This window comes from Periophthalmus magnuspinnatus, chromosome 3 (genome assembly GCF_009829125.3).
Source record: "Periophthalmus magnuspinnatus isolate fPerMag1 chromosome 3, fPerMag1.2.pri, whole genome shotgun sequence".
NCBI lineage: Eukaryota > Metazoa > Chordata > Actinopteri > Gobiiformes > Gobiidae > Periophthalmus > Periophthalmus magnuspinnatus.
Window position 1 is genome coordinate 33087067 of NC_047128.1, and position 17035 is coordinate 33104101.

General features: G+C 40.4%; 1 protein-coding gene across 1 annotated transcript in view; it reads left to right on the top strand.

Moving 5' to 3' along the window:
- Nucleotides 1-576: 576 nt before the first annotated feature.
- galnt18b (UDP-N-acetyl-alpha-D-galactosamine:polypeptide N-acetylgalactosaminyltransferase 18b) overlaps nucleotides 577-17035 on the top strand; it is a 74632-nt gene continuing 58173 nt past the window's right edge. Inside the window, exon 1 of the mRNA XM_055232282.1 lies at nucleotides 577-1074. Coding sequence (XP_055088257.1) covers nucleotides 837-1074 — 238 coding nt within the window. The 5' untranslated portion in view covers nucleotides 577-836. The remainder of the gene's footprint in view (nucleotides 1075-17035) is intronic.

Consider the following 17035-nt stretch of genomic DNA (forward strand, 5'->3'; position numbering starts at 1 on the left):
CAGACAGTGAGGAGGGAGGGGCAGTCAGTGCTGTGGGAGGGGCTGGAACATGGATGTGTGATTGTGTTTGGCTTTAACATTTTCTTTTAACTGACAAATGAAACAAAATAAATGTATTGTAAAAAAGTCTTCTTCTTTCTCTCTTTTTTGTTGTTTTTTAAATTAAAATCTATACTCGTGCCAACATTAAGCGCCACAGCCCTTAATCAAACCTTTAGTCAAACCTTTACTTATCCATTTTAATCGCGTGGCTCTGTAAAGTAAACATAAATTGCAAACACAAAAACGTTTAAAGAATGATTAAGAAAACCCTCCAAACGTGTGACTCATTTGCACAGTGCGTTTTGCGTCTGCGCCTGTTTGTGCAGAGGTAAAGACGCACGGTTTGTTTGGCGCAGATAACTGATGGTTCAAGTCCCGCGTTTGATGGCTGACCTGTGCGCACGGGGGACGCAGGGGGGACGCACGGGGGGACGCAGGGGGGACGCCCGGAGCAGCTCAGCACTCAGTCAGTCCGCGCTCTGCTCTCATTGGCTGGCGCTGGATGCTCTCGCTGTGCCGCGTTTCTCTGTCTTCATTCGCGAGTGGACTCATGTGAGGTGCACTACTCCACCATGGAGCTACAGCGGACTCTTCACCTGTAGATGGGCAAAGCTGAATCTACATTTCTCTTTTCAGATGCTCTTTTAAAGTTTAGCTTGGCCTCGTTTCTCTTTGTGAGGAGATAAGTTGCAGCCAGGTCCGCGGCTCTTTACGCGCGGCTCTTTACGCGCGGCTCTCGCCCTCTCCTCGGGTTGAACAGCGGGATCCTGCAGCCTGCATGGAGGGATGTTGGCATGGCTTGCACCAGGAGAACCAAAACTTTGGTGTCCACTTGCGTGATCCTGAGTGGCATGACCAACATCGTTTGCCTTCTGTATGTGGGATGGGTGACTAATTACATCGCAAACATTTACATCAAAGTGCCCATGCCTTTGCCGGATAGAAAGTTTGAGGGGGACAAACGAGGAGACACGCTTCGGATTATTGAAAGACTGGACCGGCTGGAGAACGTGGTGAACCAGCACATCCAAGGTATAAAGCACATTCACTGATAATATGTCGCTTAAATGAGCATTTTCAACTGTGCTTCACTTTATACGCTGTTTTTCTCGGTCACTTGTTCATTAGTCTATACTTTATGCCGTTGATAACATGCAAATTTATTCTTAAAAGGGGGTCATTTTAATCCTCCTCTGAAAGAATAAGATAAAACCCAGACCGTGCTCAGTCTCCACACAAAGAAGAGGTCAGGCTCGTATCATCTAACATTTCTGCTCCAGGGAGATAAAGATGACATTAGTCTTTTGGTCTGCTCCCCTTTGTATCATCGTCCATAAAAGCAGTCATTTCCACATGCTCTGAGATATAATTGCACCTTATTGTGTACTTTCCAGCAACTAAAACCTTTTTTATATCTTAATCAATGTGTGAAAGAGAGTGTTGTACTAAATGATGTGATGCAGGAAGCACTAACTTGTACCTTGAGGGTAAGTTAATAATCTATTTATATTTGAAATAAAACACATACTCTGGCACAGAACATGTCACTGCTTTGTTGGAATTCTTGGAATTTTCTCTCTCCCAAATCCTATTTGAAACCTCACATAACTTCTAGTATATTCTGTTTCTTTTATGCCTGATCACATTCAGTTAATTTGCTTCCACTGGGTGTTTCTAAAGGAGCTATTCTCGTCATTACTCTAAGGACAGACAGGAGAGGGAAAGGAGGAAGTCGGGGGTCATTTTGGGCTGGTCCTGGTTTGAAATGGCACAGCACTGGTGCAGAAATCATGCGCACACAGGGAGCTATACACAGGCTGTCTGAAGCAGTGGGCTGTGTGCTAAGCCTGGGTAAACATTCTTCCTGGAGGGAAGTCTCCATTTCACTTTGGCACCTAATACCTTCTCCATAAGGGGCGGAGCATCGGCCAGGTGCCTGTGGGGAACATGCAGTCCCACATCAGTGACTGTGGTTAGTTTCCATTCTTTGGCTCACAAAACAACTTCATCAGTGTTGTGTCCAGTGTGAGATGGAAACATGTTTTTTGCTTTAAACTTCAGAGATTATGATGGTACCTTGATAGTTTAGGTGAATTTTTGATGGCTTTTGCAGATTTTAGAAAGAGAGGACATACTAGTGTTGTCACGATACTGAAACTCAATACTGATTCTGATATCACAATGAAAATAACAAAAAAACATTCTTTCTTTAGATAATGCATTAAATAGTGCATCTTATATCACTGTGTGTGTTATATCTGTGTAATCCCTCAGTCATCCACGTGTCGTCCATGAGCATTACCTCATCTATTTTATGTGGTCTTAATCTGATAAAGCTCAAAATCATTCAAAATCTATCCAGGAAAGGTCCATTTCTGTCCTGTGAATGTCCCACTTTTTTAGCATTGATACCTGCTCAAACAAGTATCTAATTTCAACACTAGTTTCAGTATTGATTCAATTAGTGTCTGATTTTCAACACTTTTAACAAACCCACTCCCAGACTGAGCGCAGGAGCCACAAATGTTGAACCATATCATTTTATTTGTGACAATGGGGAAATCTGGTGTATATTTCTCCCTAATAAACAATAACGTGCCCACTACATCTCCATTAAATATTATAGGCCTGGAATGTTGAGCTGAAGGCTGCCAAACCGAGCAACAGGGATGAATAAAACTAAAAAACAGGGACGTCACATACCGGATCTTAATTCTCCAAATGCAGCAGGGCAGACAGCTCAATCAGTGCGGATAATTTATGGCACTGGGACATAGTTGGACCGGGGGCACATATGTATTTACACACAGTACGTCATATTGCGTTAGGTCCTATGGCATATCAGGATCACACAAACCGTATTTATGTTTATTTATTATCAAATGAACCGTGGCACAACCGTGAAACATCCTTCGTGACAGCTTCAGAGTCCTTTTGTGCTTTCGCTTCATGATTCTGCAGCAGGGAACATAATCAGACAATAATAGAAAAAACTTACAGTACAGCTTGATTTGCGTTGGCCATTCTGATGATTAAATTTACTTGTTTGTAAAATGGGGAATTATCGTTTTTCGCTCGACACGTGAGGAAACTGCAAATGTAGATTCTGAGCTTTCGGTTCTGAGATGAATAACTCTGGCGTCTTGGTGTATAAATATGTGAAAAGACGTTTAATAGATCCAGTATGGCGCCGTCTGCTTCAATAACGCCGTCGACCGCTCTGCATGACATGAGATGGCAGAAACATTTGTGATATATGAAATTGTCACGTACGTTTATTTCATTTCCCCAAATATATCAACACTTACAGCGTTTTTATCCATCGTTGTGAGTTAACATTGCATAACCGCGTTGATATTGTCTAAATATACTTGTGTAAAAGCGTTTTTCCGGCCAGAGGCGTCAAGAGAAGACACCGAGCTTCAGGCAAAGTCACAGCCATGATGTGATGAGGAGTGCACTCGTTTCAGTATTATGCCTCCTACATTATACTCATAGTCAAGCACTCTTAAAGCCTCATATCTGCGCAGCGATGTTCCACAGGAGGTCAATCAGAGCTTTCAGATATCAAGACGAATCTGCGCTGTGTGTAATTGAAGAGATGAGACAGAAATACACTGGACGTTGTTACTATGTGATGTGGAGTTAAGTGGTCTGTTACCAGGACAATCAACATGGCAACACAGCGGGAGTCGGCCGAAGCGGACAAAGTACAGACAGCGGGCCCGGGGGGGATTCACTAAAGGCATTGGACGGAGCAGGTTCACACTCGCCCACAGATGTAGAACGCTCTTCACGGGTGTCAAGTTTCTTAAAGTCTGAACAAAACAAAAATGTGTAGCGTGAAAAATATTTAGTGCATCCTGCTTGTGTCTCCGGGCAAACACAGTGGAGCTCGTTACACATTGATACTCATAGACAAACTTTATTGATCTGCAAGGGAAATTACTCGGAGGCAGTAGCTCAAATACAATATAAAAACTATTCTTCCTCACAAAAACGATGATTATAATAGGAAAAAAACAATGGAGTACTACTTCTGAATACTGAACTGAAGCTGGAATGAATATTTGCACAGGTTGTTTTGATTTGTGACTGAATTTTTCACTTTTTTGTCAGTCGTGTCTCTGTCTCCTCTTGGGCATAGCAATGTGATCAGGTAGGATACAAACAAGAGACAGTTCCTAGATAATTACTTTAATCATAGCATCGCCGCCACACCAAACGACTATTGTTGACTATCGGAAATGCCTTTTGGGAGTTGTTGCTTTCTCTACCGCAGCAGCAGTATAATGGGTTACATTGGTAGTCGTCTCATGTTAACGGCAGATAATCAGTATTGCGTGTGGTTACTTGGTTAAACGTGAATTAAAAAAGGAAAACAATGAGAAAGAGATAACGTTACGTAGAAACGGAAGTCATATCAAAGCCCCTGTAAAGGCAGTGTATAATGACCAAAGCATGTGCTTTTAAAGCTTATAACATCACATCTGAGCATTGTGATCAGCAGTAATCCCTTCTCATTGACCTCTGACAGAGAGTATTATGGGATTGCTGTGTTGCCTGATTGAGCGGACCATAAGGCCTCACAAAGCTGGTCATTAACAAATTGCTGATTTGGCTGTAAATGGTTGTGACAGTTCCCAAGATGGCTGCAAGCAAATCCACTTGTCAAGTCGATTCAACAGCTCAGTAAATCAGCATTTCTGGTGATGCTCGGAGGACAGATACAGTCAACTCTTTATCTTCTGTAATTTCCCTGCGTGACAACCGAGAGGCTGCAGAGATAGCAGACAGAATGTTATGCGTCTGTGTTTGTGCGTGTTTGCGGCTCGTGTGGTCCGACTGTCAACAATGTGATGCAGATTTTTTAATAAACGCGTGAATTTTGATATTGTTTTGTGGGGTCGGGCAATATGAAAAGAAAAAAAAAAAAACATTAATCACTTTTTTTTTTTCAAATTAGTACATAGATTTGATTTTGTCTCATTAAAAATATGGATTTCCTGAATATAAACAATACAGACCATTAATCAGCGTCATATAACACAAAATATAGTGATTTATTTTGCTGCAAAGTCTGAATTCTGGTCCAAAAAAGACTCAAGCTTCTCATTGACGATTAGAAATGATAGAATCTCATTAGTCTTGATCAGAAATGGATTAGTTGCACCGCAGGATTGGTATGAAATCTGATTGTTATATCTTGACGTATCATTTGTGATTTGTTCCTTATGTGGCCTTGTTTTAGCTTCACTTTAGTCAAGTACGACTAATTATTTCTGCGGTGTTGCTGTTGAGAATCGCTGTTCTATTTCAGATGTTTGTGGACATTTAAATTTTCCTCTGTAAATGCTTTTGCAACTGTTTCATTTGGCAACTGTGTGCACTCATTATCTCAGCAGGTAGGAGAAGTGCTGCTGGCCCAGTGGCTCAAAACTATTTTTTTTAGTGTTTTCCTGCATGACAGACAAGGACAGCTACATCATGTTTGGAAAAAAGGGTAATGCCTGAGTAAATGATGAGAATTTTTAAGCGCAGAGCAGTAGAAGCAGGTGTGCAGGCAGGTGAGGATCGTGTGGTCTGGGAGTCTGGGAGAACACAAGGCGGCTGCTGCGTCTCAAATAACAGGGCAAGTCCAGACGAGCGGGTCAGGGACTGCGCATGGCTAAACTAAACATTATTACACTAAACCTGCAGCTTGAAGACGCTCACTACAACACTTTGACTCTTTCCTTACAAAACTTTAAACGTAACTGGACAGATTTAGCCTAAACCTTCTCATTGTGAAAAAACTAATCTGCCACGATAGCACCTCCTAATAACAAATAATTAGTATGGAGGCTCAAAAATTTACTTTTCCCAAATGTTATGAAATTCGACATAAAATTCCTTCAGGTCATCCCAATCAAAAATGTCAATCACACCCATGTTGTTTTTTGCACCGTGTTGCTGTGGCGATGTACCAAAATGCCCCTGTTATCCTAATGGGATAAAATATGAGAAAAATATTAAGTTAAACTATATTTAAGTCAATTATACCCATGTCATATCTCTCACTGGGTTGCCATGGTGATGTGTGATAGAGCCCGTGTTATTCTAATGGGAACATTTCCAATTTTTCCTACGAAGTCTTATAACAACTTATTAGTTTCATTGAAGAACATGAAATTTGGCACAGTGACTCTTCAGGTCGTCCTTGTCAAAAAAATCCAGCGGGGCAATGTTGTATTTTGCATGTTGTTGCCATAGCGATACTTGGAAAAAAATAAAACATGTTATTCCATTTTAATCCATTAGCTCTTCTGATGTATGTCGACTTTGTTTAGTGAAAAGTTCAGGCCGAAGCCGTAATAAAACACAAGTGGAACATTAGCGCCACCCTTAAAATCACAATTTTTTATCTTTTATGTTTCAATCTTTTACTTTTTATTGTGTTTTTATATTAGCAGGAGTTTATGAAGGTCAGGGTTTTCTATTCATGGGCTTCAGACTTGAATTGCTTAATCGCTATGACAACAGAAGAAGGTCGCCATAGCTAGAAACCCATGAATAGCGTCCACGAGACATGTGCGAGTCAGGCTTTTTTCCAACCTGTGGGTCCCGCAATTCAGATGTATATCCCGCCTCGGCATGAATCTATTTACACAACCCGCCCCGGCTCGCAATCATTAAAGACACTGTAAAGATATGTCAGTAAATGCAGCTTTATTTTAGTGAAAATTGTGCTTGAAAACAGACATAATGGAAGTGAATCCGTCAATACGACAAACCAGCTGCAATTTTCCTTCAAAACAAAATACGTCGTCTCTTAATGCTTTTTTTTTGGCTCCTTACTGTGACAAATGGTTGCAACCGGCTCATGTGGTGGATGTGGGTGGGGCACAATGCTGCTCAAAGGGGGCGCGCTGCGGTGGCGTCAGGTTGCGCCGGTCATGTAAACTTTATTTACTTATCAAACATAATCAGCGATAGGCCAATGTAGATCAAATATTTATAGTCTACATATTTTTCTTCTGAGAAAAAATGACCCGCCAAACCCGCCAAGCAAATGGAGCTTTTTTGAGCGCTCAGAGAAAACATTAGAAATTAGAGAAAACATTTGGATTAGTGGCTTAATGAAACAAGTGTGAATGATCTAAATAAAACTCCAGTATGTGTTTGATTAGGGGAAACATTAAACATGTTGATTGTGTTGTGATGTTGTGTTGATTGTGTTGTGACGTTGTGTTGATTGTGTTGTGACTGCGGGAGAGTGACTTAACGTGGGAAGTGAAGTGATGCAAAAGAAGCCGAGTCTCAGAGCGTCAAAAATGAAATTGAAACTTATAGAAACATGTTAATACGTTGTTTTCGGCGAATATAACATTTTCAAAACATGTTCATCTAAATACTTTATGTGTAGCAGTTAATACCCCATAGAAGTAAAATAACACCTCTTTAAATGAGGAAGGATATTTGCAAATGAATATATTTTCAGGGTTTTAATGGATAAAAAGCGCAAAATTCTGTTACAGCAATTATGCAAGACCTTCATAACAAAGCCAAAATTCAAAGTGACAGAAGATCTAAAACATCTGAGCGAGCCACCATAACAAACAATTACTTTATACTTTGTGCAGCTAAGGTCGTTTGCTAACCTGTGTTGTGTTTTTTTCTGCTATTTCTTGCTTTTTTACAAGCTGCTGCTGAAGAATTACTTTTTTTTTGCACAGGTAATGCTAATTCGAAGCCAGATTTACCCTGGTGCTTTAAGGTTTGTGCGTAATTTCATGTGCCAAGTTAGGAAAATATATCAAGACGGGGCGCGTGGTCTCTGATGGAAAGTGAATAAATTAAAAGAGCTTTAGTATTCTTTACAACATAAGAAATGAAATGAACGCCAATGTGCTCTTTATAAACACTATTGGATTTATTACAGGTCTGATTCATCTGTCAGCGTTTGTAGCCTGTGGAGTAGATAGAAAACAGGGGACGTTCTGGGTTGTAAGTCTAATAAATCAAGAAGTTATTGAAATACAAGGCTATAAATGTACCCGGGAATGTTTAGTAATGAAAACACTTAATTATTCTGACTCTAGAGGGCAGAATCAGCTAAAGAGAAGACTTTTTTAAGCAATAAGCCTATAATCGTTGAAGATCGTCTCCTTGATAATTCGTAATACGCAGATCGATTGATGACGTGTTTTGGTTTCTACTGGTGTTAATTTGTAGGATTATGAAAGAAAGGATTTGGAAACACGGATAAGGGTAGTGTGAGCCATTAAGTTTTGTGTTTTTTGGCTGGAGTACGAAGGAACGCCTGTGAAAACTTAAGAGACTGATTGATTAACTCATATTTCGTCTGTATATTTGTTAAAAAATTGGGAAAACACCTCGACACAGGGCTTCAGTCTCTGTGCAGTTAAGCTTTACCTTGTTTTTATAGAAATACTTCATAGAAAAACTTCTGAAAAACATTCGATTTGTCTTTCATCCGTCAGTACGTTTTAAATTGGTACCGCTAAATTTTTCATGTGTGTGAACCTACTGTGAACTGAATTTGGATCTTTTAAAACGCACGTAGCCGGTCCGATCACAACTGTCTGAAAAAAATGCAATTAGACTGAAGCATTTGGAAGTATTTGTTAAATAGAGAAAGCTCTGTACGTGTTCAGTGAGTGTTGCCAATTGGGAGACACAGGTGCTAGTTCTCAGTGAGAGCCTCTTCACTTTGTCACACACACAGAGGAAAAGTTTGTCTCGTAAAACTTGGCTCTGCAGAAATCAGCCGGAGTCCTCATTTCTCTGCTGTTTGCTTTTCCTATCCCTAAAGCCCCTCTTGTTTAGTTTTGTAAGCGGTTCTCTCCCAAAATGACTCTGCTTTCGACTAAACTAAATAGATCTTATTTGCTCTCAATATATTTATATCCCAGTTTCTAATTGAAGCAGCTACTGGGGAATAGTTTCAAATGTTTTAGTCTCTTCTCAATAAGACCTAGAGCTAGAGTAATGTGTCTGTTGGTTAACTATAGTCCCCGGAGCTCTATTGATAGATACTCATCACTGCAGAGGAGAGCTGCAGTTTTTAGGAGGTTCCAGTCCAGTCCTCACACACACTTGCCTCACACTAGAACATTTTGGTGTTTCCATGGCACTACAACCTAGAAAAAGCAGCATAGAAAAGAAATGGATGATTTGCAGCCCTGTCAGCCTGAAGTAACTTGGTCATGATGCTGTGTCTGAACATGAGCAGTGTAAGATTAAACCCACTGAGCTCTTACAGTATGAGCAGAAAACACAAATGAAGGTGTTTTGGATCCTGCTAATTAGTAAATGTTGCATATAAAAACTATTTATTTTGACAGAATATTATATTTTAATGGGTGAGTGTTACGACCCAGCTCGTTTAGGGTCTGGAAAGTAACAAAAAAACAGGATGGAAAATGGTAAAGTAAGAAGTTTTTAATGAACAGGGCTGTAGAAGGTTAACTAAACAAAAGGTAATGTGCAGGGTTTAAACAAAAGTAATGTTAACAAAACTTTCACAATAACATAACACAATCTTGACAAACACAGTCCATGTCCCAATTCGCCAAATCCACCGTTCGAATGATACTCCACATTTGTGATGAAATGGGACATGGTGCATACTTCAACCTCTGTCTGGGGCTGAAGTATGCTCGCTTGTGGAGAATTTGGCCCCAGTGAATAAGTGCCCATTCTCCCTCCTCAGGCAGATACATTCCAGCATCTGCTCATCTCTCCCTAAAGACAAAAGAATATTCTTAAATAAGGACGAATATTAAACATTACGACAGCTACACTAATATACAAGTGCAAAGGATAATTCCACTCATGGTTTGGTCACTTACACCGCGATTACTTTAAACACAAATGAACAGGACTTCACTGAGGTCGAGTCGCCTCAGACAGATCTTTACTCACATTTTAACAGTTTCATGTAGGTGACGTAAACCAGTACTTACATTTGAACGTGTATTGCGTACCGTACTCCATTTTTGTCTCTTTTTTGAGTAGGCGTGGTGCATGATGGGATATAGCAGTGCGTAAAGAGTCCTCGGATGCACGCTTTGGCTACGGCCGATCTCCATGGAAACGCAGGGCACATTTTTGACCGCATTCGTCGAGTGCATGAAATGGGACAGGCTTTGTTGTAAACGCCGCATTTAAGGGAACTTTGGTGAATTGGAACACGGCCAGAGTCAGTGCTGACAGTCAAGTGTCTCAAAACAAAGTCACTTTTACATTAGCATCGTAACAAAAGACACACAGTACACAAACAAAATGGCCACACGCAGCCCCAAACAGGTGTCCTGAATCTCCTTAAGTACGAGAGGCAGCTGTAGGTGAGACACGTGATTGGACAGGCTGGAAAACAGTCCTCCAATCATCGGCGAGAGCTCACACAGACAGGATTTCATGTGGAAAGGGACAGATTCAGACGCACACATGAAACACACTTGCCAAAATACACACAATGAAAAGAACTTAAGGGCCATAACAGTGAGAATTGTAGTAATCTTAAAGGTGCACTGTGTAACTTTTCTCGTGAGGGGTCTGCCACTTACTTAATCCCATTGAGATTTTATTGTTTACCTAGAATGTTCCACTGTGCAGCATTATACTGACCTATCTTACATTTATTTAACTAAGTTTAAATGATGAAATGCTTAAATTTAACCCCATACTGTGTAACATTTTAGATCAATGTCCATGGTGATAAACAAGTGATGTACCCTCCAGAAAGTTACAGAGTGCACCTTTATTTACTCCATGAATAAGCTTCTGTCAGAAAACATGAATATTATTTTGCAATCACACATTTTTGTCCAAAGCTTTCTAAGAGCGTTCCATTCACTTTGCATTGTGAACATCTCATCTCCAACGCACTGCACCCCATTAACGGGCCCTTCTCGCTCATAACTGAATTATATATAGTCTGCGTATTGTCCAAACCCCACCATTCAAACACTTAATATCCACTTAACTGCTTCCCTTGCAGACAGTGTGCTGCCAGTGTCACTGTACTATTTGGCAGCGGCTTTTTCTGTTGTCTCATTTGTCTGTGCTCTTTCTTATTTATAATTAATGGCACTGAGAGAAGGATGTGCTGCCTGGGACACACCCAGACCATTATGCACAAAGTGTTTTCACTGCGCTGGGTTTTAACGCTGTAAAACACTTATTTCAAATGGCTCCTTCCACTCTTTCATGTCAGCACAAGCGTATTATCCAAGTTACTTTTATGTTCTGTTTTGTTAGCGCTGCCAAGGATATTTTGTATGTGTCTTCGTGGCTTTGTTGATTGTAATGTCAGATAACTAAGCTGCAAAGAGTTTTTTTTAATTATTTTTGGGATTTCTTGTTTATCTGAATGTTATAAAGACAGAAATATGCTGCTAAACTGCAAGAATGTGTCGATATCTTAGCCATTTTTAGCATTTTGTTGTTTGCAGAGGACAATCGATGAGCTAAATAATCCTAGACTCCATTTTGTTTCTTCTAATTATTAATGGTGTAGACCTGTTGTCATATATAGAAGACTAGCATTTGTCCCTGATCTAAAACATTGTAAATTCAAGTGCAAAAATCTGCGCGTCGTCTTCAGGGGCTTTTATTCAGCTGTCAGTAAGACGCATTTGTTTTCTTGAGCACCTCTCTGCTCTGCTTGGTCTTTGTCTCTATACCCAGTCTTGTAAATTTCATGAAGTTTGTGTGTGACTGAATTTAAAAGTAAGGATCCTGCAGGTTTACAAGCCTCAAAGTGAAATAAATTCACCTTATTTACCCTCTAACCCAACTAGTCGAAGCGAGAATGTATTTTAATGGCACCTGCTTTGCCTTCATCATGTATCTGATTGTGGTTTATCATTTGGGAAAGCGGAGATGGATTACTGGGTGAAACTAGACAAGCAGAGGTGAATTACGTCCCCCTGAATCCAAATTCATCAAAGCAAGCTATAATTGAGATCTGGCAGAGCGGTGGCTGAGGCTCGGTTTCAAAGGCCTCAGAGCTGTAGTACACACGACTCTTGCAGCGCGTGTGAAAATATCCACAGCCTGGTGCTCAGTTCATGTGTGTTACTGGGTCCTCCTGTGGTTCATTATAATTCTACAGTGTGCCAGCTTTATCCTGTCGCCTGCAGTCTGGACGATGTGCTGATTTAATATGGACAAGGTCTTCATTATTCACTGATCGTTATTTTAATTTTTCAGCAAAAGGAGCAGCATCGCAGTGTCTAGAAGTAGTTAGTAGGCTCAAAGTTAGCTCAAAGTTAACCACATAGACAGCTCAGACGTCTTTGAAAATGTCAAATGTGGGTTGCAATGAAATATATTAGGCACAACTCTTTATTAAACTAAAATACCTGGTGGACAAAACAAATTTGTTTCACCGATGGCTGATCATACTGACATAATTATCCTTACACAGTTCATTTACTTGATACGATAATCATTCATGGATTATAAATTGGCTCCCGCTAATTTGATGCTCATAATTGTCCCACATTGTGTCTACCTTAGCTGCCCTCGTGTCTCTGATCTACTTTTCCACTCTTCTTTTTATGAACCTTATCCTTTTCTTCTTGTTCTCCTGCAGCCTCTGTGTAATACATTATGATCCTCACAGCTGTGACAGAGAGGCCGAGCTGCTCAGGGCCAGAGAAAATGGCACTTAAGGGACACTGTTCTTAAATCCTCTTGATTCCTGCTGTGAACGGCCACATTAATAATGTACAAAATGTGCTCCTTTTGTTTAAGGGGCCATTTTTCACAGCGCAGCCTTGAATTTAGTCACAATCTATTCCCATCTCCTGCATGCACAAGTTTGGTGCATATGTTTTGAGCAGATGTGAAAATATTGTTAGGAAATAATGGTTTAATGAATACAGAATTATATTTTGCAGCAAAATAAACGCCAAAGGATAATCCCATTGACAAAAAAATGTGATAAACTGGTACAGACATTCAATCAAAGAGGCTTTTGAAATCCTGCAGGGAACAGTCAGCAGTGACACAGGAGCATTCATCCTCACATGGGCCTTTACAAATGTTTTTTAAATTTTTGCTGATATTTGTATATTTTATCACGCCGTTGTTTAATTATATTTGCATTGTGTTAAATTGTTGATTTTATTTACTTTTGTTTGTAAAATGTGCTGTACAGGAATAAAGGAAGATCACATTAGGATTAAAATGGGCTAAATTTGGACCAAATAATGCAACTTGAAAAAGAAAAACTGTTATATGCACTTACTAAATCCTGCCCACCGTCTGAGAGACTGTAAAGCCGTGGAAGTATCACCTGCGGATGTGTGAGCGAGCACACGCATAAAGAGCTCCAGACACTTGTTAGATTCTTGTCAGGTTTGTCTGCCTGTCCAGGTCTTACATATTCTGCATGTGTTATCTGCAGAGAAATACACTGTAAAACCACAGCCCTATGTCTCTGTCCTTCTAATATTATATCTGCTCTAAACACAAATGGCTTTTGTCAGTATGTTTTGTGTTAGAACAAAACTAGTTTCATGGACAATTTGTACAAACATTTCAGCAATGCTTTTACCAAATAGTTGGAATGTGTTTCTTAACCAAGGTCTCCACAGAGAAGTGGAGCAGACAATACATACTGTGTGTGCTCTCATGAATGCATAAATTGTATAGTTCATATTGATAAACATATGGCAGTTGCTTGAATGTGCAAAAGTGAACCATGCTGTTTCTATAGCAATAACTTCAGACGCACCATGACAGACGGTACGGTCTCCATCACGAGGGCATTGTCCCGTTCGCCTTGGCCTTTCCTGAGAGACCTGCCTCTTTTAATATTGAGGTGTTTTATGGTCCAGTTGAGATGTAAATCACTATGACGAAAATCCAAAATCATACGCATGAAATGAAGAGGTTGTAAAAGTATTTTATTTGCTGGCGCTTAAATCACTCAACCTTCTAGTGCAGCCAGACAGGCCTGGACCCGGCGTATACAATGCATGGTTTATATAGGATACTGTGCAAACATGGAGGGCCAGTGTCAGATTTGTCTAGTTAGTGATGAGATTCCACAGTGAGATGTTGAAAGCTCAGAGTATATTCTCAAAATGTATGCTAGTCTAGCACCACAAAGGTCAGAGCATGAAAAAGTCAACTCAGATATTAGTAATATGATGACTCCTGAGCTGAATAACAGTATATCTCCTCATTATGGCATCTAGATCAAATATGAGAGAGTATACATTACTTTTGGGGTACAAACACACTGCATCTCTTCAGGTTTAAAGCACATTTTTAATAGTGATGGACCAGATTGAAGCTGCTGCCACTTATCATCTCTCTATTTGAATGAAAAAGGGAAGTATAACTAAACAATCTAATATATAAGATCGTAAAAACATATTTTTGTTGGCCAATAAGGCATTTTTTTGTTGTGGGCCTACACAAAAAAATTCCTAAAATCTTTCACCTTCGTCTTTGCAGTCAGTGGAGCGAGGTTTGGGTTGTTTAATGTTTTGCCTCTCCGGCTCACATTTGTTCATTGATTTTTATCTGTCAACACAAAAAATGACCTTTTCCACTTTAAACATCACCTTTATCACACACCCAAATATTAAGCCCTCTGCAGTCTCCGCACAGCCCTGGTCTAATTCTTCACTCTCCCTTTATTAAATGATTAATAGCGAGCGCGCACTCCTGAATCCAGTCACAATGTGCAGCGGTCGGCGCCTGGAGCGGTGCATCCCTTGACTGTCTGATTCTCATCTCAACACAACCGCACACCATCAAATATTCAAAAATGCCTCTCAAATGCAAATGTTCCGAGTATAAATAGAAAAGCATGTGTTAACCAGACTTCCATATAATGTGAAATTTCAGCGATAATGTATGTGGCATAAAATGTGGCTCGCATTTCGAAGTGTGTTTGCACAAAGACGTCTCATGAGGAGGTGGAGTGTGGGGAACAGTTGGTGGAACTTTGACTAGTTTGTATGCTGCATGGTACAGTAGCAGCGAAGAAAATCTGGATTATATTGGATTTAGTGTTATTAAGCATAGGTCTCATATAGGGCGTTCAAATCCAGCCAATCAAATTCACTTTTTTACTATAGTTCAATCCAAACTGTGTAGCCAGAGCTGCCCTGATCGAGGTGGTTGTTATTCTTCATTTCCAGGAGCATAAAGCAGAACCACTACGAGTATTGACAGATATACATTTGTTTGTCACGGAAGAAACAAACAGTAACTTTATATCGACTTTTCTGGTGGTGCCTGGATAAACAGCGATCAAACTTGAGAACAGAAAGTTTCTCCTCTAAGCACCTATATATAAAACCGAAACTATTCACCTACAAACTCGGCTCTTTAGTCTCAGCTCCGGAGTCACATCTGAGACTTGAGTTATGATATCTTCCTTCCATATAAAGCTTTGGGATCTGCTGACAGAACATGAAATGTGACAGGGCCTCTGGGCTGTGCTTTGTACAGAGGCCACGGGCTGCCGTCACTGTCCCCAGACCCCACCCTCAAACCCCCCAGCCCCCCCGCCCGAGTGCCAAACCCCTGCTAGATGTGCTGCACTAGGACATCTGCTCAGTGCTGATAAGTCTCACTTTTTATGCAGACTTTTATAAATGCATAAAAGCAGAGATAAGCATAGTTCCCCTTTGTTCGGTGTATACTTTTTTGCAGCCTATGCTTTCCATACCATAAGGCGCCATCTCAGTCAGTAAAGTTGGGCGGAATTATGTTGACACCTATAAAATTTAAACACAAATTCAAATAATAATAATAATAATAATGATAATATATAACATCATAATAGTGGAGAAAACCCATCCAGACATGTGGAGAAACACAGAAAGGCCCCACACTGTCCATTAAACCCTGGACTCGTGTGAGGCGGGACTGCTCAGCCGTGCCACAGGTACCGCTCTGCGTCCATATCAGTCATAACCATGAAGGAATGGCCGTCTTCGACAACTAAGTAATTGCTCAAATTTACGTATAAATTGACTGCCTCCTCAACCTCAAAATAAGTTTGATGGGAAACCACTTTAACTTGTGAAATGTCATTAACCTTGGTTCCATACAAAATCTCAAATTGACTCAGAGCAGAAACAGCCTGAGGTGGTCTGGCTCCTCAGAAGCAGCTGCTACAGTGAGACACCTCCCTCTTTATAGTCAGGGCCAAAAGACCAAATACAGGCCATTAATGAGGCCTCTGCAGCAGTACTCCGGCTCAAGTATAAAGCCGGTATGATTTAAACAAGGAAAAAGAATTCTCAAAATATGAAACATTCACTGAAGAAACTGAAGACAACAGAAGACACTCCACGAGTCAAAGGTTCGGGAGCAGGTGCTTTGTTGCCGTTGATGTTTACTCATCAGAGGTGCACTAAGTGGTTTGGTGGATCACAGCTTGAGGGCAACGTGTATTTGCAGAGCACAGCCAAGATCATCTGTGAGAAAGAGTGAATGTGGTTCCTAGAAAACAGTGTTAAAGAGCAGTGTGTTGCGAGCTAGACATTTAACATTGACCGCGAGCACGTTCAAGGAAGGAGTAAAGAAAGTATAAAACTGCAGGTATGACTTCAACACGGTTTATGTGGCGACTCCCGACTTTGCAAACAGATTTAGTCCGCTCAGCATAGGTTAAATTATACTTTGATTTCTCTTTTTTTCTCCTGATTCAACACTCTTTGAGCAGATGTCCCAGTGCAGCACATTTAGGATCGGCACATTCAAACTAAAAGAAGCTAATGTTAAAGCTAAATGCAGCTCTTTGTGTTTATCCTGCTGGCTGCTTTTAAGTGTTACCAATTATAGAGAGTTACAGTGGGCTGCTATGTGGATCGTCACCATCAAACCTCGCCAATACTTTCTCCCGTTTACCACACTGTCTCCGTTTTCAATGTGTGAACTGTGGCAAAGAACATACAAGAATAAAACCTGTTAAAAGAGCTACAAAAATCCGTCGTACAGCCTTCTTTTAGTG